This window comes from Puntigrus tetrazona, chromosome 7 (genome assembly GCF_018831695.1).
Source record: "Puntigrus tetrazona isolate hp1 chromosome 7, ASM1883169v1, whole genome shotgun sequence".
Classification (NCBI taxonomy): Eukaryota; Metazoa; Chordata; class Actinopteri; order Cypriniformes; family Cyprinidae; genus Puntigrus; species Puntigrus tetrazona.
Window position 1 is genome coordinate 5,225,168 of NC_056705.1, and position 22,014 is coordinate 5,247,181.

The 22,014-nt window shown below is 39.3% G+C and overlaps 3 protein-coding genes across 3 annotated transcripts; all 3 read left to right on the forward strand.

Moving 5' to 3' along the window:
* Positions 1-756: 756 nt before the first annotated feature.
* Positions 757-7,703, forward strand: LOC122349728 (putative C-type lectin domain family 20 member A). Its single transcript, XM_043245872.1, has 6 exons — positions 757-877; positions 1,066-1,121; positions 3,976-4,347; positions 5,701-6,045; positions 6,566-6,654; positions 6,814-7,703. The coding sequence occupies exons 2-6, from the start codon at positions 1,085-1,087 to the stop codon at positions 6,949-6,951; spliced, it is 981 nt and encodes a 326-aa protein (XP_043101807.1). The 5' UTR covers positions 757-877; positions 1,066-1,084; the 3' UTR covers positions 6,952-7,703.
* A 4,982-nt stretch (positions 7,704-12,685) lies between these two features.
* LOC122349729 (macrophage mannose receptor 1-like) lies at positions 12,686-16,511 on the forward strand. The gene is made up of 4 exons (XM_043245873.1): positions 12,686-13,036; positions 14,081-14,425; positions 15,204-15,292; positions 16,235-16,511. Exons 1-4 carry the CDS (start codon positions 12,730-12,732, stop codon positions 16,370-16,372), a joined length of 879 nt encoding a protein of 292 aa, XP_043101808.1. The 5' UTR covers positions 12,686-12,729; the 3' UTR covers positions 16,373-16,511.
* Positions 16,512-18,884: 2,373 nt separating this feature from the next.
* On the forward strand, positions 18,885-21,524 carry si:dkeyp-74b6.2 (cerebellin-1). The gene is made up of 3 exons (XM_043245874.1): positions 18,885-19,370; positions 19,458-19,577; positions 20,380-21,524. Exons 1-3 carry the CDS (start codon positions 18,900-18,902, stop codon positions 20,575-20,577), a joined length of 789 nt encoding a protein of 262 aa, XP_043101809.1. The 5' UTR covers positions 18,885-18,899; the 3' UTR covers positions 20,578-21,524.
* Positions 21,525-22,014: the final 490 nt, after the last annotated feature.

Consider the following 22,014-nt stretch of genomic DNA (forward strand, 5'->3'; position numbering starts at 1 on the left):
CTTATATAAACACATTTATATACAGATTTCTGTGGATTAATCACTATAATATGAGCCTAAAGGTGATTATAATTACAGATTATAAAACAATTCCTGATAAGAAGCCTAATTCAGAAATTAAATAAAATGTACACAAATACTGTCAAATAATACTCAGTCTTTAGTGTAATTATTACAAATAAACAGATTATTATTTCAACTACAAAAGTTATAAAAACAGCAGAGAGTCAGTGATTTTTGTTCAACAGCGAAATTCAGTCCCAATACTTGACTTGTAACTTAAAATATTTGTTTTAAATAAAAAGCTACTATTTTGTAGAAGCACAAGCCTACTATTATTTTCATAGGAAAATAACTGCTTAAGAGTCAATGAAGACGTTATACTTTGCATGATCCGAAAACGTACTAATTTCACACACATAACACATTTACACAAATACAGCGGACCTGAACGAACAAGAAGCAGACTTCTAGTGTATTACGTCTCCAAACGCATCCTCAAGAACATCCTCTGATGCTAGAGATGGGCATTTGACAAAAATATTGGAAAACTGGAAAATTCAGGCTCATAAAAAAAAACAAAAACTAGCATTCGTTTATTCATTTACTTAAATGAGGTTTAATGAGAATCTTTTTTTTTACATATTTGCTTAATGCTTTACATTAAACGTATTTTCTGAGTTAAAACATCTGTAAGTGTTTCTGCATGAAGTACAGAGGAGCCACCGAAACACAGCCGGAGGAGGAACAGCAAACTAAAGACACGACACACTTTGCATACATGACTGTAAAATACCCTTCTTAACCTAACAAACCCATTTAAAGAGCACCGGATTGAGAAGTTCAGAAACATCTCGGGAGCTCATCGTCACTGAAGGTAGGCCAGCACTTCATCAGTTCACTCTCAGAGGACTGCTTCCTTCAGTAATCAATTAGTATTATTATTATTGACTAATGAGGGATGATTAGTAATATCTCATTTCCCTGCTGTAAAATAGGCTATATAAATGTAACTTGAAAAATATTTCAAAATCATGTTTTTTTTTGTTGTCGTTTTTCTTTCAGTGACAAAAAAGCCAAAGTGATGGACAATATTTTTCTCCATCTGCTCTTTTTTGCAGGTAAAAAATAACATTTTGAACCAAAAATTCTAATATGTAACAATATTACAAAAGAAAATAGAATTGAATTTAATTCAAGTATCTGAAAAAGGGATTTTGTAAAATATTTGTCAGGACGAGGTCTGTATTTATCGGATAATTATTGTTATGATTAATCAAGCAATAAGCAATCTCTATAGTGAACAATAATACAGCATGCTTCTACTTAAAACACTGAAAACTCTTCCAAAGAAAAATAAACAATCTTTAAAATAATTATTATTAATAAAACTCTTGACTGGACTGTAAAATAATTTTATTTAAATACTGTTAAAACAGTGGATAAGCAGTAGTTTTGCTCTGGCCGGTGCTGATATTTAGAAATCAGGGCCGAGGTCCAACATATGAATCCAGTTTGTTTGGTTGATACATGTACTGTCAGATTGTTTGAAACAACACAAGTCTCTTTTTTTGGAATGTTTTTTTTTTACTTAATTTTAATTACATTAAAATTTAAAACAACAAGAAGAAAAAAAACGTTTCAAGAAAAACGTTTAAAATAAACGTATTAAATTACGGGAAAAGCCTTTGTGTTTTAAGAAAAAGAACGTTGAGGGACAGTTTACACAAACATGATAAACCTGTAAGATCTTCATTCATCTTCACTTATATTGCGGGCGAGCTGTGACATGCGACGTGACCATAAACCTCCCTGATGGTTGATGTATTACACAGTCGCTGTGTTGTCTGTACGGACCAACATGCTTGTCCTGCAGCGGCCAGGAGTGTTGCAGGGCTAAATGCACTGCCGATAGCTCCAGGCAGTTGATGTGCTAAAGCAGACGGGGTCCTGTCAAAAAAGCCCTGAGGCTGCCTGCCCGTTGCGCCCCAGCCTGTCATGGAGGCATCTGTGGTTCCTACCACATGCGGTGACACTTGTTCTAAGGGCACCTCGGCCTGTAGAAATACAAGGACTGTCTATGGGCTAAAAATGCAACAACAAGCCGGCGTGATTGTCACGCAGAGTGTCCCACTGCGCCATGCCCATCTTGAGACTCAGGAGTGTATCCAGTGCTGAAGCGGTCTTATATGAAGCAAGCTGAGCGGCGTGAATGCAGCTGCAGAAGCCATATGCTTCAGGAGCCTTTGAAAGCGTTTCAGAGGAACCACTGTCTTGCCTATGATTGTGTGCGTTCTTCTGTAAAACACGCTGTCATACTCACCGAGTCTAACTCCAAGAAAAGAGATCCTCTGAACAGGGGAGAGTTTGCTCTTTTCCCAGTTGACACGGAGCCCCAACTGGCTGAGGTGCTGTAGCACCAGGTCCCTGTGCTCGCACAACTTCTCTCGTGACTTAGCTAGAATAAGCCAGTCATCGAGATAATTGAGGAGTCTGATGCCCACTTCCCGTAAGGGGGTAAGAGCGCCCTCTGCAACCTTGGTGAAGACCCACGGAGACAAGGAGAGCTGCTGTTGTTGAGAAGTCCTCAACAGTGTCACCGAATAGCCCAGCCTGGGAGATGGGAGCGTCCAAGAAGCGCATCTTGTCAGCATTGCGCATGTTGGCCAGGTTGAGCCATAAATAGCATTCTTGGGCCACCAAAGCGGACATCGCCTTCCCCTTCCTGCATCAACCTCGGGTTGGGGCCACCCTCAGGCAGCTCTTTGAATGCCTTGTCCTGGTGAACCTGCAGGATTGCCATGGCATGCAGAGCAGAGGCGGCTTGGCCTGCATCGCTGTAGGCCTTAGCAGCGAGGGCTGCCGTGGTTCTACAGGCTTTGGACGGGAGTCTGGGACGATTCCGCCAGGTGGCAGGGTTTTGCGGGCACAAATGTACCACAACCACTCTCTCCACCTGGGGAGGTGCCCCACAATCGAGGGTGCTAAGGACAGAATGCGCCGACAGCATGCCGAAGCCCCAAACACTGAAGACAGCGATCATGGCCATCATTTTCGGACAGATATTGCCCGCACCCAAGAGGGCACAGTCGAAACGGCATCTTGGAAAGACGCAAAGTGACTGCACACAGAAATTGCTCTTTTGGTAAGACACCCAGGGGAATTATTGAACTCAGGAACACCGCTGATCATGTCGTCGACGCCACCCAGAACATCTTCTGTTTTCAGCTTCACCTCTATTTGTAGGACTTCAGGGCTGGTAGTCCTGCAGACTGTCGGCTCCGAAGCTAAATCTGAGGAGTGGTTACACCTGTAGCCTATTTATATCTGCGTGACGGGGAGGGGCTCAGGATTAGTTAAACACTTGCCAAATTTCATTGACGTTTTCTCTTATAAGAGCTAATAAGGGCTCCAAGCAAGACCCCAGTCTGTCATCACGACATAACTCGTAGTGACAGACAGACAGGGAACTACTACGCTCAGGGCCCGAAAAAGTACCAAGATGATTGACAAAGTAATCAACAACAAATATACAACAATATTTTGTGCAAACACAAAAATAACTTTATCTGTCTGCGTCTCTTGGACGAGTGCTCATGAACATTGTTAAGACAACATAATTTCAAAAAGTTAGCAGGCAGAATGCCAGTGGAATGGCATAATCAGCCAGCAACAACAACAACAACAAGCAGAAGATGTCAAAGCACTTTAGCTGTTTAAATCTACGCAAAATCAATCTTATTAATATACAAATTATATTTAAATCAATAAGTTCCCTCGATATTTGAGCACAGCTTTATCACACAAACACTACAGTGGCTGTATTTTTTTTAAAAACATTCACTTGACTAGCTCTTGTCCAAAAACGAACAAACTGTAAGTGTCAGAATACAAACAAGACGGATGAGACAAATACAACTTTAATTTAATAACTTTATTATCTTGCCTTCTTAAAACAACTGTATTCTCTTGCAGGACTGCAGTCTTTAACTCTTTGTGTACAACCAGAGTATATACTGATCAAGCAGCTCAAAACATGGAGTGCTGCACAGAATTACTGCAGGACAAACCATCTTGACCTGGCCACCGTTCAGAGTAACGAAAACTGGACACGTCTGCAAGAAGCAGCAAGAGAACAATCCTTTTCTGAATTCGCTTGGTTTGGACTGTACAACGATATCAACGGCTGGCGCTGGTCCTACAACGAAGAGAGTCTGGTGTTCAAGTCCTGGGCTGTAGGTCAGCCTGATAACTACGGAGCAGGAGAGGAGTGTGTCGGGATATTTAATACCGGAGCCTGGTGGGATTTGGCCTGTACCGACTTCAGATATTTTGTGTGTTACGATGGTGAGAATCACATACAATCACTATTTATTAATGCTCATTAATTTAGCGCAGCTATTCCCAAGTGAGGATTGGAATTGGAAACTGTTGATTTAGTGTATGTATGAAGACATTAATAAAATAGCATTAAGAGGTGGGTGAAATAGAAATTTCTAGCATAAGCCAGCATTTTTTTCAAACTGAGCCCTATATCAACTTCAGGTCACGTCAACTTAAAAAGTCAAACCGTTATATAAAAATAACTTACCAACGCTTTATTGAGGGAACACACTGCACCGTTCAGTAGATCACTGCTCTTCTCAAACTTCATGACTGAAGATTGGAGAACTGACGCAATACTGATATCGTTACACTGTGTCCTAACGACACGCCACCCGACAGGATTCACACGACACGCAATCTGGGCATCCACACCAGACGTGACGTGACAGAATCCATCAGAAGCAGTCAGACCCTTTTATAACCTAATTCATAAATATTAACATCGTTAAATGTACATACTGAGTGATGGATAACCTCTACTGATTCAGCTGTTTGAGACGCACCACCTGATTAACATGATGAAGACACCTTTTATTGCATGTTGCGTGTAGTTAGGACACGTGTTCTGCGTCTGAGTCAACAGACACCAAGATTCATCATGTTGGCCACTTTGAATTTTTAAGTAAAATGGTATATTTAATAAACACCTTGTGGTCAAAAGTCTTTTGATTAATTTTGCACATTAGCGTGATAATCGGCCAAAATTATGCCATAATCAGCTGAAAGCCAGTTTTTACTTGCACTGAAAACCTAACTTTTCAATCAGGAGAACCCCATCCAGCTCTAATCAAACACACCTGAATCGACTAACTGAGGTCTTCAGGAACGATTGAAAGGCAGGTGGTTAGAGTTGGAGCAACTCCAATATCGTCTTCAGCTTATGTTGACAAAAAGTGATGGATTTTGCGTTGATAAGAGATATGTTTTTGGTTAACGCTGTAAATTTGATGACACGCTGAGACTGTATCTCTACAGAAGCACACATCAGCCATCTGCTGGTCTAAACGGATAAACCATGAAATCACATACTAATAATTGAATCTATGGTTTTTCAGCCATTTTAAATTAAAAATCACCCTGAATTTCTTTCATTACTCATTGAGTTTGATCTCATTCTGCCTCTCTTGTACTCGGCCTCTGCTGCTCGCAGCTCTATTTTTTAATTAGTTTTGTTATTTAAATGTCTATACAGTTGTATTCATTATTCTAGTTTTAAATATTTTAGTGCATCACGATAAACTAAAACTAAGTGTTGCTTTTGTATTTTATTTGCCAGGCTCACAACATCTTAACCCTATTTTGACATTTTCACAGGAAGTGCAAACGCAACAGAGAAACTGGTTTTGAGCAAAACGCAAAAGCCATGGGCTGATGCTCAGAAGTACTGCAGAGATCATTACACAGACCTGGTTACCATTAGGAGTCAAGCCGACCAGAACAACATAACCAGCTTGATTAAGATATTGTCCCCTGCCGTCTGGATCGGTCTGTACAGAGAGACCTGGAAGTGGTCGGATCAGTCTAATGTCACTTCCTCGACACAACGTGATATTCAAGGATTTACTCGGGGGAATGAAAACTGTGCTGGTTTAAATATTTATTACCGTTCAGTTGACGATAGATACTGCACATGGGAGTACTACTTTTACTGTACAACCGGTAGGTCTGACCTCGGTTTTATTCTCCAAACATTATTTCCATTTATTTTTTTCTGAATTGAATAAATGTTATTATCAAAAACCACAGCTCATTAACTGAAAAAAGAAATGGTTTATTTTTTTAGTTTTTTGCTAAAGAGATTCGGCTGACAGAAACACTTTAAATTAGAGCCAAAAATGATCTCTATATTTTTATTATCAGTCCATATCGATTAATTATCACAATAAACGTAAACAAATAAATTGTAGTTTTGCATGTGTTGAATAATATTGTTTTAAATCAAAAACAGGCTTGTATTGCCTCATAATATCAATAATATTACATATTTTCGTAGCATTTTTATATTGTGAAATGTAATTATTCTGATGATTATTGGTCTTCCGTAGTAGCATAGTCTTAGATCTTTTAGATCTCGCTGTTCAGTGATCGCAGGACTCATCGGCTAGGAAGGAGTGTGTTAAACATTCTTAAAGGAAGACGTAGTAAAACTAAGAACATGTACGTTATGTATTTCTCACAGTGAGGAAGAACAGGAAGGTGATCCGAGTGCAGGTGAAAGGTGCTGAGAACATGGATGAAGCTAAACTGAAGACACTCGTCTTAAACAAGGTTCGTTTTTAAAATCATCTGACTAAAAGTCGGTCACGAAATGAACATCATATATAAAATATTAGGCCTGGCCACTGTCTAAAAATATGCACGATTTATAGGCTTTGAGAAGTAAAAGCTCTTGGTTCCCAGAGTGATGGAAGGTGTTTGTGTGTTTAGTTACAGCAGACGCTGAGAGATGAGGACGTCTCAGTGATGTGGAGGACACAACCCAACGGGAAAGTCTTCCAGGAGATCAACACTGTGCAGAAACGTAAAGAAGTCAACACTACTGCTGTTTGTTCTTGGTTGGAGTGAAATTTTAAGTAAATTATTGGAGTTTATTCTTAGTTACATATCTGCATTACTTTATTAGATTAACAATTTATAATAGCCTAACATCTTAAATGCTTACGTCTATTTATTTTGCGTTTTTTATTTATTTTTTATTTTATTTAATCAACAGATATTAATGCCTAAATATGAACCAGCATGTTTTACAACCGCGATTTTACTGCTTCTTTCAAAACAGAATAAACGAGACCTTTGAGAAGATATAAATAAATGCGGTTGATCTGTAAAAAGCTGTAATAAAACACACAACTTTAACTCAGTCAGTACTGCTGCTTCAAACCCCCACAGCACACGTGATGACCCTGTGCCGGGTCTGTTCAGGTGGAGGCTTTCTCAAATACCACAGACACCAGCCAGGTACATGAATGTTGAGAAGCAAGCTCATTGGCCGCCGCTACAGAAGAGAGCCAATCAGCTGTGCCGTGTGATCATGATGTCACTACATTAGATCACGGGAGGCTGACAAATGGGCAGTAATTAAAAAAGGAAAAGAAATGCACACATTAATGTAGTGTGACGTCTGACCTCTGGAAAAATATAAAGGGTGACTAACTTTATCAGTTCTTTCCCTGCTTTTTGTGCCATACATTTAGTTTCCGTCTATGGTGTGACATATAACAAAAATGATTCTTTTAGTTTAGTTTGACAGCAGCTGTGTGTAGAGCCACTTTAGTTTTTCTAGTCTAGTTTTCCCATGTTCTGATTTTTCAGATGAACCCTTTGACCCTGTGTTTTAATAAAAGCTAGCGTTTGGATCCGTCTGTCTCTCATCTGCTCGAGCCAATTAGAAATATGTTTTCATCTCACAAAACAAAATAACAGATTCTAAACATTATTAAAAAAAAGAGTAAACTACACGGATGACCACTGATTATTTCAGTTTATTTCCATCATTAGTAAATAAATACATTTAATATTAGTCTTATATTAATAAAACTTCATTAACTAGTGGCATTATCCATAAGTTAAAACTATAATGAAACAATTTTGTCTTTTAAAACTCTCACCTAAAGAAACGTTAAGGCTGAAAAAACTGAAAATATGAAATACTATTCTTTTTGTTACTTTCAAAAGAAAAATACCGTCATAAAACACATCTAATGATTCTGCACACCTGAATATAAAACGTTTTTCATCATTTATGGGCAATAAATACCACTTATAAGTTATTAAATGCTAAATTAATAGTATTGTAACAGTATTAGTAATGGTATTGAATTTGTAAAGAATATTTACGATATACGAGGACATTTTGGCACAATGCGTTTTCAATTTACCGACAGCAAACACGTCAAATAACCCAGTCGACTGCTAACAATTTCCATCCTGAACACACTGATTTCCATCCTGACCTTCATAAGGGCACTTTATTCAAAGACAGGAAGCAAATGATCTCCAGTCGAGCCGAATAGAGAAGACAGGCAAATCAGTCCCTACTAAAACACTGCTTTATTCTGATGAGCTGGGCTCTCTGAGGTAGTATGAGATGGGGATCAGTCCATATCAGTAGCACACTCTCTAATGTGGTGCAAAAAGAGATAATGTGAAGATTTCGAGTTACTTTATTACTGCTGAACTTTAACGCTGCCTCCAGGCGAACACAAAAAACACATGTTTGAAGATGCGTGGAAAAAACTAGAAGTATAAAACCAACGGCGGGAAAAAAATAAACCAGGGGCACGGCTAGAAAAGTAGAGTGTTTAAACTTCAACAGGATTGAGAACATTTGATGACGTCCAGAAAGTGCCAAGATTTTCTAGATCTGTAACAGTAACAGACACCAAGCCTCCTAAAGATAATCTCTATCATGATATATGTTCTGCTGTCATACCCATTAAAACCATCTGGATTATAATCACATACATCCAACCTACACTAACAATGTCTGAGTTACAGTCTATGATGAGCATAATAACATGAATTAGCTTCATATTTAAGTCCAAACAGTCAATAAGTGACAGGTTCTTCTTAAACCCGGCTGTTTTGGGTCACCACTGACTCCAACGGTGGAAAACGTCAACGGTGGCCCAAAACCAACGCTCTTCAAAGCGTCTTCCTTTGTGTTCGGCAGAACAAAGACTTTCATACAGAGTTAGAAAATGTTTTTTGGGGTTTTTTGCTGAACTATTCCTTTAATCCAAGAACTGGTGTCATCTAAATCTGAATGCGATGTGAGTTGGACAGAAGTGTCTGTGAAACACATACATGCAAAGACAAAGGCAGCTTTACAGTAAAAGTGTGTTTTCAGAAAAACCCTTGTGAAGTGTGATCCTTCAGAGTTGATGCTGGTTGTTTGGGATAAACCTAAGAGTCACATTGTCCTTTATTTACATAATCCACAAAGACATTTAAATAGAAAAATGAAGCTATTTTTCCACCAAAACAACAAAGTGATAGCACTATAAATCAATCTATTTCTAGGATCAATGAGGTTAAAGATACCCTCTGGTTCTCATAGCGCTTCACGGGAAAAGAGCCGTTAAAGCAGATTCATGTCTGATCAGGCTCTGAGATCAGTTTGAGATTATTCATGGGCAGATACTAAAATAAATGACCTTGATGAACCTCAGTGAACATGCAGAGATGAAGCACAGTGATTTTTGTAATCTTCTTGAGTATTAAACTACAAGACGGCAGTCATTCAAAGATCTGGTGTAAAGCTGTAACATCTCTTTTACAAGTATAATGAGGGTCATATGATACTGAGTATCTTAAGTAGATCCACCAAAGGTCAACGTAAGGAGGAAACACACACAGAGCGAGAAAATCCCTTCTTAGGGTAACACACACACACTTAAAGAGCACAAGACTCAAGGGATCCTGAGGAGACACTGAAGGTAGGCCAGCGCTTCATGCTTTAACTGTTCAGGGCTCTTTCATTCAAAGGCATGAGCAGTTCATTACTGATGACACTATGGTTCATATTGTTGATAAAAAAAATGTATTTACATCACTTTTTTCATGCTTGTTTTTTCTCATGCAAATATCTAAACTGAAGCTCAAAAGCAACCGTGACCTTTTGTCAGCTATGGAGAACTAACTCAGAATTATTTTGTGTTTTTTTTATATTTTTCCAGCAACAAAAACCTGGATAGAGTGATGGAGCACATTTACCTGGTTTTCCTTTCAGGTAAAAGACATTAAAATAACATGAAAAACATTAAAAAAAGAAATTGTTCCATATTCTTGGAATTTTAAATACAGCAATATTACAAAAGAAAATGCATTTTAAAAACTTTGTAGGCAAAGAGTAAGACAAAGAGAACCACAGACAAACTGTAGATGATCAGTGTTGTCTAAAGTCTTGATTTTTACTAACACACTGAAATATGGCCACAGTGAGGGTATTAACCGTGTTTACACACACACACACACACTAAACACAGACTTTAGATGTTTCCTCTTTTTTTAGAGGTGTCTTATTCATTGCAAGTGAATACTTAGTTAGGAGTGGATAACAGTTTTGTATTATTAATGCAACACATCATATTACTGTTATAGCTTTCATTAACCATATAAATGATCACTATATCTAGTGCTCTTGTGAACGATTTTAGCACGGTTTTGTAAAAAAGTAACTGAATGAACTAGAAAGTGTTTGCATATTTCTTTTTATGCTTTAAGAAATAGTTCTACAAATGTGTACAGTAGTGTTGATAAAGTTTAAGATCAGTTATGACATGGTGGTTTTTTGCATTTGCCTTACTTGGGCTTTTCTGAGTATAGCTGCGGTGTAGTCAGATAACTGACATTAAAGCAAAAGTAAAATAGCTAATGAGTGTAAATTAGAAAGTATTCTCGTGTCGTTTGGTGACTGTAGCTAATACTACCTCCCCACTCCAAGCCTTTATGAGCTTTAACCAGTGTGTAAGTATGAATAATACTGATATTTGTGCTGACTTTTATGAAATTGTGAGCATGGTATCTGCCTCAAAACAATTGTTAAACTTTAACATGTTGCCATGGCAACAGCCTTTTACGTTATCATTATCCCTTTGACTCTTTTACATCGGCCGTGATTTGACTTTATTCTGATGTAGTTTGGAGCAAATGAAGAAAAAACAAGCCGCTGAATTCAAAGCATTTTGTAAAAGAGGCGCCTCCTAATAATCACATCTATGCAACCGGCATACAATGAACCCAAAATTAGATGATGGATGTGGATGCTATTCCTGTTTCTCACAGGCAAACTGTTTGAGATATCTAAAATCCCTTCACAATTTAGCATCCCCAGTGTCTTGACGTGTTCTCCGAGTTTCGTGGCTCTTATAAAGTATCAAATTAAATAGAAGAAGTCCAAAGAGTCGTATAATAGCTGAATCTGCGCCCGTGTCCTCACAACCCTCTCAAACCTCCTTCACTCCACCAGAGGCCACTAAACGTTCTTGAAAACGGTCTAAACTGAATTAGGCTTTAGCCTGCATGCAGAGACTCGTATGAGGAGTTTCAAACAGCAAATGAGTCCTTCAGAGCACGACAAAGAAGCCTGTAAGGGAAGGCTATTAAACTCAGTATGAGCCGCCACAGCCATTTAAACACAAAATGAGAATAACATGCCATTTCTGGGTTATGGAAACAACCGTTACCATGGTGAATATACAATAATAACATGAACTGTTAACGAAACATGGAAATAGAATTAAGATCGTACCTTCACGCAAACCCTTCCCAGGAAACAAACGCAGTACAGATGTTTGATTTATTGTTTAGGACCAGTTATGTGATTTATCTGTACTGTACTTTTATATCAGGCATTTCAGGCATATAATCGTATGGTTTCTGCACTTTAGTAAAGTGCTTTCGAAACGTGTTTTTCACTACGGGTTTTGTCGTGATGACAGACTGGGGTCTTGCTTGGAGCTCTGATAAGAGAAAGCACCAATGAAATTTGGCAAGTGTTTAACTAATCCTGAGCCCCTCCCCGTCACGCAGGTATAAATAGGTGACAGGTGTAACCACTCGGAGCCCAGTGCTTGTTATCTGAATGACAAGAAGGTGGGCGTGGCTCATGACCACACCTCTCCCTGGTTCTCTTCTGTTCTCAGAGGAGCAGTCAGGAGGTGAGGAGCTGGTGGATGGCCCTGTCGGAGGCTGCCTCATCCTCACTTCCCTCGATGCTGGGGTGGCTAGGGAGTACGCTGTAGGTCTTCTCCTAAGTATCTATGTCTATCTTAGAAACAGCGGTTTGGCCTCTCCAGCAGCAGTGTCCTCACCGTTGGGTCGTCGAGTTTTTGATGTGGACCCCAGTCTGTCTTTGACACAACTCCATAGTGACTGACAGACAGGGAACGTTTTGGTTAAGTATGTAACCCTGGTTCCTTGATGGAGGGGACGGAGACATTATGTCCCCTTGCCACAACCTCGAACCATCACTGCTTGGCCAGGGACGACCTCTGGGCTCCTCAGCAAAACCTTGCAAGTAGTCCCCTGTTTACACCTGCGTGACGGGGAGGGGAGGGATTAGTTAATAATATAACAATAATAACTTTTGTTTACAGTTAAACCCCACACAGTAAGCTACCTTGTCCCTGTGGCTTTGAGAGCTTGTTTTACACTGTTGTATCCAAGCAAGAAATGACAAATTTGAGACAACGCTGTCTGAATAAGAACGAGATAACTAGGACAAGTAAGGACAAATAGAAACTTTGAGAAGGAAAGATAATAAGATGGCCGTGCTCTCTTGCAGGACTGCTGTCATTGACTGTGTGCACACAACCGGAGTATATTCTGATCAAGCAGTATATGACGTGGAAAGATGCACAGAGTTACTGCAGGACCAACCACATCGACCTGGCCACCGTTCAGACCGACGAAGACTGGGCAAGTCTGCAAGAAGAAACAAATAGGCTCTTTGGCGTCGTCTGGATCGGACTGTACAACGACATCAACGGCTGGCGCTGGTCCTACAATCAAGAGAGTCTGGTGTTCAAGTCCTGGGCTTCGGGTCAGCCTGATAACTATTACGGGAAAGAGGAGTGCGTCGCATTTAATAACGGAGTCTGGAGTGATTTCACCTGCACCATCTCTTATAACTTCATATGTTATGATGGTGAGAACTGTACATTCACTTTTTACAGAGACTAATATAATGACGTCAGGGGTGGGTTAGGGCTGGGCCATTTTAGCGATTCATTCAAATTTCATGTTTTGCCGCTATTTTACTTTTTAGAAATAGCACTTTTGAATAGTATTTACCAAATGTTAGAATTAGACACTTTGATAATATGTTGGTGAGAGCAAAGAGTGATCCAACCGATTACCTATGTGTGAAAAACTAATCATGCATGTATTAAAAAGTTAAATTAAGAAAGTTAAACTCTAAAAAATAGTTCCTGGGAGCAACAGTACATGCCTCTGATGTAATGGACCTTAAATAAAAGCTTATCCGCTGTATCACTTGTTTTTTACATGAGAAAATGTCAGCTTTCTGTCTTTTAGTTATAAAACAGACAGATTCATGTAAAGTATGAACATATATAATCCAACTGGAACCAAAAAACGACTAGATCTTCAGAGCGTATCTCCACCAGAGAAGCATTCATTGAAGATGAAGCATGCACCATAATCCCGGCAGGGGTCACTCATGCTTCATTAAATAAATAAAAAACATTTCATTTTTTGTGGAAATACATAATATCCTAGCATTAAACTGTTCTGTGTATTGATTATGTTGCTAACGCTGGTTGCTAAGGGTGTTGCTCAGCGACGCACAGAAGCGCTCATAGCTTTGCTGTATGGAGGAATACATAGAAATAAAAAAATAAATATATAGTATATGTATGTATGTATGTATATATGTGTGTGTGTGTGTGTGTGTGTGTGTGTGTGTGTGTGTGTGTGTCAATATCTGAAAGTAAAGTCTTAAAATCAAGAATTCTGGAAGAGGTTTGATCCTCTGTGTCCGACTCCTGTATGACATCAGTGAATAATAAAAAGTCTTAGAGCGCTTGTAAATAAATATTGATCATTCAAGATTACATTTTTGTGATAACCATCCCTTTACACTCATTGTATCCATGCTTTGTCTACGTTAATTACGCTAATATCACTTTAAAACTAACGATCTGGAATATTTTGATTTTTTTCGTCACAGGAAGTTCAAACGTAACACAGAAAATGGTTTTGGGCAAGACTACAAAAACATGGGTGGATGCTCAGACGTTCTGCAGAGGCCGCTACACGGACCTGGCTACCATCAGGAGTCCAGAAGAGCGTGAAGAGATAACCACACTGACGAGAGATGTCGGGGGGTACTGGTGGATCGGCCTGCACAGAGACAACTGGAAGTGGTCAGATCAGGCAAACGTCACCTCCTCGACAAAACTCATCACTGACGGATTTGGAGCCCGGAACTATGACTGCATTGACGCCAATATTTATTATCGTACAATTAATATACAGCTATGCTCCACAAATTATTACTTCAGCTGTAACACTGGTAGGTCTGGCCTGAACGGTTTTGATGAATTAGTTATTTGTTAACAAACACTGAATAGGAAAATGGGATTTTACTTGATCTCTATCAGACTATTACAATAACAGTATTAATAATATTACTAGAATTCTTTAGTAGTGTCGGTTTGGCTAAATATTTGCATCTTTCGCAGTTTTCCCAAATACTGACCCACAACCTAATCAGTTGTATTAATAATTAATAATTAATAACTACAATGTTTTCAGCATTATACCGACAAACTACTAGGACTCGTCTGATTCTGTGCCGCCTGAGCCAAAGCTTGAAAGAAAGTACATGAAATATAAACATCAGTTCAAGAAGACGGCCAACAGTTCATCTAAGAACCAAACAGTTCAAATAAAGCGCAAAATTAAGATTAAAAAAACTTATTATTATTATTATTATTCCTCGATTTCATTCGATTTGTGCCAAGTACCCAGCAAAACCCCAGCAGGATCTGAGCAGGATCTGTAAAAGCTGCTCGAGGTGAAGCATGTTGTTCTGAGTGTGGATGTATTAGAACGATCGTCTGGGAACGCATGCGACTTCTCATGAGATCTGTGAGCTAAATCATCTATAAACCAAAAGAGAACGCGTCAGTCTCTTTCTCAATATGTTCATGATTAGTAAGATCAAAGAATGGAGATCAAGCTGCTGGAATCAGAACGGTCATAAGATGGCTTTGTACAGAGAGTTCATGGCATGGCTGACATTAGCATAGAGTTGTCTATAAAGTCAAACACGTGTGTGTTCTCCACAGTGAGGAGGAACAGGCAGGTGATCCGGATGCAGGTGAAAACCACCGAGAATACCAGCGACACTGAACTGAAGACGCTCGTCTTAAACAAGGTAACCCTTTATATTACTTATCTGACTAAACTTAGATCGACTTGTAGAAGATAGAGTACAGCAATCAACAAACATCAGGTCAGCTGAAGCCTTCTCAGTAGGGCCGGATGATTTTCGGATTTTATTGATTAACTCCAATGTAATGTTTTGCAACGTTTATTTATTGTTTTTAATCGAGGAATCGTGAGGATGATTAACCGCTCACGACTGACGCCTTTCACACAGACTGTGCTTTTCTGTTCAGAAAGAGGAATAGGAAAGAATGCGAGACAGTTTTTAACTTGAGTGCCACATTTTTAAAATCTGCTTTTGATGAATGAGATGCTGCACTAGATGACCAACAATCAAACGAGCCTGTGTCGTCTAAGAAACCACTACTGTCTGAGTCCTCATGTAAAAAATACAGAATCAAAAAAGCCCTACTTCTAAGCTGTTCAGCGTCTTCTTGAGCGCAAATGACATTTGATGCGAAATAAATAAATAAGTTCCCTTTATCAAAACACCACTGTTAAAGAGGTCACATGACGCGGTCTGAAGTTAAGACTTGTCCATGCCCTGGCCTCTACGTCACGGTGTGGGTTCACTATCATAACAACACTGAGCTATTAGTGTCGCTGCGGGCGCCATGTTCCGGCTTTGTTTGTGCTTCCAAAGAGGACACGGCTAGAAATCAGCGGTGAAGTCACTGGACAGCTGGCCAATCAGAGCACACCTCACGTTTCAGGAGGCGGGGCATAGAAGAGGAACAATAATGTACTGTATGTGGAAAATAATGTGGAACCTCAAGCAAATACGCAAATACAATACAAATGACACCAAATACACAAAATAATGGACTAATCATAAGACGAAAACCCACATTAGCTAATCTTTGTTTACAGAGAACACGCTAGCTTGCTCAGGATTGGTTCCCAGAGTAATGGAAGGTGTTTGTGTGTTTAGTTACAGCAGACGCTGAGAGATGAGGACGTCACAGTGATGTGGAGGACACAACCCAACGGGAAAGTCTTCCAGGAGATCAACACTGTGCAGAAACAAAACAACACAAACACTACTCGTGACTGTTCTTGGCTGGAGTAGAATTGACCTCAGATTAAAGCATCTTTTCTTAGTTATAGATCTCTGAATTATTACATCAAATTAACAATTCCTAGTCATTTCTCAAAAACAGTTGCATTAGTATGCATTTATTAATTTAGCTTAACATATGTATTCCTAAACATGAGTTAACTAATGGTGTGATGTAAGACAGGGATACACAATATTAGAGTTTTGCTGATTTCCGATACGCTGATATCTTTCACATTATTACTGAAGATGATAATATACTGAAGATGATATATATATATATATATATATATATATATATATATATATATATATATATAATTCGCTCATTTTGAAACAACACCAACTCGCCTCTGTGTGGAAAATATAAAGAAATTGTATTTGTATTTTGAAATGAATGACTTCAGGAGGTTTAAAGACGTCTTCCTAAGAAGCACTGAGGGTTGTTCTCCTGTCTTAAGTAGCTTCAGCTTGATTGAAGATCACTGATCAAGGCAAACATGGGATGGCTTTTCAGATGAAGAGTAAAATAAGTAGAGCTGATACTCGTCACGCTGAGGATGCTGTGTACCAGAAAGACGACATCAAGTACAGGATCTGCATCTTCTTGCTTCTTGCATGCTAATATTCTGATATTTTAAACATAGCGTTGTAGCATGATGTGTGCTCATGGTTTCTCTTTGTAATAAAGCATCTAATGACCTGTTGTGTGTTCAGGTCTTTATTCTGTGTGTTTACGGTAGAAATCATGGATTCGTTGTGGTTTCCTTCCTGACTGAAGAGCGCTGTGAGATTTCAGTGATGTTTACAGCCAGATGATTCCCTGACAGGAGAAACACTCACCATGATTTACCATAGACACACTGCAGATGGGGTTATTTCTTTATTATATTATCAATGCACTCATATATTAAACGTGCTGCAGGAAGAGTAATGGAGTATAATTGCAGTATAACTAGCGTTTAATGTATTGAGGTGCTATATTTTGATCTCAGACTAAACGTACGCTGTTACAGAAGACCAACAGTTTAGAGAATAATTATAGAAATTAGATTAATACTTTCACAGATATTACTGGTTTTAAGTACATTTGCTTCTGCATCTCAACTAAAGCTATTATCAAAAGTGTATTTCTAAGAAATGAAAGTATGCTGTATTATTGATATTATCAAGCAACACAAACCTGTTTGTGATTTGAAGCAATATTACTCATTAATACATGCAAAACTAAGAAATTATTATTATTATTGTTATTATTACAATTACAGCTGCCAATAATAAATGAGCGTAAATAATTACATAAAGAAAATAAATAAAAAGAAAGAACTAGCAATTTTCTGACTATAGTTTAAAGCCATAATGAAGTGTCTAGTTTTTTTCATGTTACACAGTGAAGCAAAGGTCTGCCTTTAACTTCAAACCAATAACAAAATCCACATTTATCGTGATAATTACTGATATGAAAAACCCCTGAGATCTCTTTTTGGCCACGCTGCCCTGCTCTATATATAGTACAGTATTTCTCTTTAGACTGCAGGCTAATATACCACCACATTAAAATACAATTTGGCTGGATAATTTTATGATTATGGGCAAAATATGTATTCATAATAAATCTAGTTCATCTACACAGTCAGTGTTGATATGATAATTATTATTAATATTATTAAATAAAAGTAATTGGCCTAATAATGCAATTAAAATCAATGTAAAAATGTGGTTCACAAGCCATTTCACATCCACTATCCCATGCACTTCCAAGTGAAACATGCTTGATACATCATTTAGGTGCATGGTTCTCTCCTGTTAATGCACTAAAGTAATTAAATGCTTTTCTTTACATTCATATTAACAATGACAACAACGAAGGAAATGATAACCCAAGCCTTTCCACCCTGACCTTTACAAGGACACTTCACTCAAAGACAAGAAGCAAATAATCACTAACCAAGTCAAACTAGGTGAGTTAACTAGTCACTTCACAAAAAAGCTGATTTAATACAACACAAATATAAAATATTTCAAACTACACCTCACATGTAGATTTCCTACCGTTTTTGTTCAGTAAAGGACAGATGTTTTATTGTAACATGGAGTCTTAAAGTTAAAATGACAATAAATTAGCAGTGGACTCAAAACAGTGATTAGATTTATGTTTATGGAAACATAACAGCTTTTCTCATCTGGGGGATCGAGACATATTTAGGACATTATTACTGCTTAAACAAATGATCAGGTATTGTGTTAAAAATAAAGCCATATTACACTTAACGTAAATACGTAAATTATTTTTTTTAAAGCTTGAACGTATTTTATTGCTAATGTTTATCATTGGTAAAGGTCTATTCTCATTAAGTTTAACGTCATATACTGAAACTGAAATTATTAATAAAATGATACTAAAATAAGACTGGTGTGTGTGTGTGTGTGTGTGTGTGTGTGTGTGTGTGTGTGTGTGTGTGTGTGTGTGTGCGTGCAGGAATCTTTGGAAGCATGATGGGAAGGCAGATGGTCTCTTCGTGAGGGACGTCTGGTCCAGATGGCCTCTGTGTATCGTGGCGGTCCAGTAAATAACACACTGATCTCACAGCACACGCAGACGCTGAAGTGTGTATCAGCACACACACCTCGATGCGCTCTCCTCGACCTGCGTCTGATATCTCCACCTGGTCCGGTGTTCAGGCAAGGCCTGGATCTCAAAGCACGTAAAGCAGCGGAGGCAGCGGAGCGTTCAGGTACTGATCCGGACGGGATGAGCGGCTCGCGGTTAGCTCTTCTCTGTCTGATGGGCCCCCTGCTGGTTGGGGGCCAGAATGACACGGAGCCCATCGTGCTGGAAGGGAAGTGTTTAGTGGTTTGCGACTCCACGCCGACCACAGAACCCGCCGGGAACGCTCTGGGAATGTCGGTGCGCTCCGGGAGCGGCCGCGTCGCCTTCTCGGCCGTGAGGAACAACAACCACGAGCCGTCGGAGATGAGCAACCGCACCATGACCATCTACTTCGACCAGGTAAAGCCGCGTGGAACATCTGATCGTTCCCTCCTTTAGCTGCTTTATCATGGTTCGGTGTCCATGTCTTTCTGTTTTCCGTCAAAGGTTCTGGTGAACGTTGGGAGTCATTTCGATCCGGCACGGAGCGTTTTTGTGGCTCCTAGGAAAGGAGTGTACAGCTTTAGTTTCAACGTGGTGAAGGTTTACAACAGACAAACTATACAGGTGAGTCCTTCAGAGCATCAGCGTCTCAGTAATGGAAGTGAATGGGTGCCGTCAGAATCAGAGTCCGATAAACACATCAGAATAATCCACAGCGCTCCGGTCCATCAGTGAACATCTGGAGAAGGCAGAAGATCAAACTAATCCAGCTTTAAGATGTTTTTAACTCAAATATGAGTCCATAGGAGAACAATCTGCACAGATCAAACACTGTTTAACAAACCAAAACAGTCCAAAACAGCTATAAACTAATAAGTGCATGGATTTTGATGTGCTTTTTGACTGGAGGGAGTATTATTATGGATTATGGACTCATATGTTAGCCTGAAGCAATGGCTTAATAGATAACTGATGGACTGGAGTGCTGGGGATTATTTTATCAGTAGTTTTGACTCTCATTCTGACGGCACCCATTCACTGCAGAGTAAAGGAAGACCTTCATTTCTCTCTTGAGCTGCACGGCCTGCTTTCACAGACTGCATGAAGCCACAGTTAATAATTAGGACATTTAAGTCATTTTTATAAACATGCAACATTTAAAGGCATGCATCTTGAGACAAAACAAAGTCACTGATGTATTTTAAGACTGATCAGTGCAGGTTTATCTCAGCTGAAGCAGCTCAGGCTTAGCCTTGTCTGTGAAACCGAGGGTACATGTCTTTATTTAAAACCTGACAGCAGAAGTTAATTAAAACCTCCTAGTCCAGCAGTTCCCAGCTGGTTCTGCTTCTCAGCATGACACCATGAAGTCCATCATGAATGTCTTGTTATTAACCGCTGTAAGGTCTCCTCCTGTCTCTGTCAGGTGAGCCTGGTGTTGAACGGTTGGCCGGTGATCTCAGCCTTCGCCGGCGATCAGGACGTGACCCGCGAGGCAGCGACTAACGCCGGACTGGTTACGATGGAGAGAGGAGACAAGGCCTACCTCAAACTGGAGCGAGGAAACCTGATGGGCGGCTGGAAATACTCCACCTTCTCCGGCTTCCTGGTCTTCCCCTCATAGAAAGAAGTTCTCACACGCTCCGCTGGGCTTCCTCCTCCTCCATCTTCTCTGTTTGCATGAACCTGCCTGTCGAGGGACGCATGTTACACGGCACTCCCCACTAACAAGATACTAAACGGGTTCCTTTTTGACGGATCTCCAGTGAACGGTGCTAGACCTTCAGATTGTGGTGAACATCATCTCAGGATGTCAGAGTAAATATCACATCGTTTCATTTTGAATGTGCGAAAAATTGCAATCCTTTTCAATTAACATTAAATAAAAATAAGAATAAAACTAGGACACACTTAAAACATTGGAATTCATTCAGGTTGCACACAAGAAATCCAGAAAAGTATTACTTTTTTAGCATTTTACATATATTTTCGCTAACAAAACATATATCCATTGGGCGAATGATGATACATGATTTCAGTCGTTCGATGCCGGTGTGAAAGTCATGACATAACTGATGTTAAAACTAATTTTGCCAACTGTACGATAAAATGATGATGTTTTGAAGCATGAATGAATCTAAAATGATCCCTCCTTTGCTTTTAAACAATAGATGAAAGAGTATAGATTTATGATACTGGTTGTTATAAAAACAGTCATTGATTGATGTTCTGGCGAATCCCTACATGAAAACTAGTATTAGTTTATGTTACAGACACCAGACTCTGAGGTCTCTCTCTGTGTTCTGAAGGTTCACCTGAGTTCTCTTCTTACCCTTCTTCTGTCGATTACAATACACCTGACATGTTTTTATGGTTTGTTTTCTCTAAACGAGTTTGTTTCTCCACTTCTCCACCAAAATTTACAGTTTAATATTCTAAGGGTTTTTACTTGGTTTTTTACTAATGCTAAAATGGTATGCATTTTCTCTCTGGTTGTAAATGCATTTCTGATTGATTAAAACACAAGTTTTTCTTCCTGTAGAACAATTCCATTAAAGTACGTATCTGCTATCTTTGGAGTCTGGTTTCATTGTGCCGTGAAGGTCATAGAGTAAACGGACACAAATGGCCACAGAGTCTATTTATCATCATTATCCACCATCTGTTGTTCTGGCTGCAGACGATCAGGAGCCAAACAGAGACTTCCTCAGGCCTTTGGAGGACAGCAGACTCTTCTAGCATCACCTCAGTCCCGTGAAAACACACGCTTTTTAAACTAGCCTTAAAGAGAAAGCTCACTCCGAAGTGAAGATAGATTAGCAAAGTTAACGGTGGCCATTGGCTTCCATAGTATGAAGATATTTCTGCATTCCCAAGTGCTCAAATAGCAAACGAAAAACATGCCTTCTAAACAAAAAAACATAAGAAAACGTCCCCCGATAGACTAGCACGAGTTTTTTTGTTTATCAGGAGTCGTTTGCGCGTGCGCTGAAGACCGTCGCCAAAAACGTAAAATAGTTCTGAGCTCGCGGGAGGACACGAGCGTCAGTGATTTCTGCAT

Coding starts and splice junctions, on each gene's coding strand:
- LOC122349728 (XM_043245872.1), top strand. CDS start 1,085: ATGGACAATATTTTTCTCCATCTGCTCTTTTTTGCAG. Junction 4,348..5,700: donor ATATTTTGTGTGTTACGATG/GTGAGAATCACA, acceptor ACATTTTCACAG/GAAGTGCAAACGCAACAGAG. Junction 6,655..6,813: donor AGACACTCGTCTTAAACAAG/GTTCGTTTTTAA, acceptor TTGTGTGTTTAG/TTACAGCAGACGCTGAGAGA.
- si:dkeyp-74b6.2 (XM_043245874.1), top strand. CDS start 18,900: ATGGCCTCTGTGTATCGTGGCGGTCCAGTAAATAACACACTGATCTCA. Junction 19,371..19,457: donor TGACCATCTACTTCGACCAG/GTAAAGCCGCGT, acceptor TTTCCGTCAAAG/GTTCTGGTGAACGTTGGGAG. Junction 19,578..20,379: donor ACAACAGACAAACTATACAG/GTGAGTCCTTCA, acceptor TGTCTCTGTCAG/GTGAGCCTGGTGTTGAACGG.
- LOC122349729 (XM_043245873.1), top strand. CDS start 12,730: ATGACGTGGAAAGATGCACAGAGTTACTGCAGGACCAACCACATCGAC. Junction 13,037..14,080: donor TAACTTCATATGTTATGATG/GTGAGAACTGTA, acceptor TTTTCGTCACAG/GAAGTTCAAACGTAACACAG. Junction 15,293..16,234: donor AGACGCTCGTCTTAAACAAG/GTAACCCTTTAT, acceptor TTGTGTGTTTAG/TTACAGCAGACGCTGAGAGA.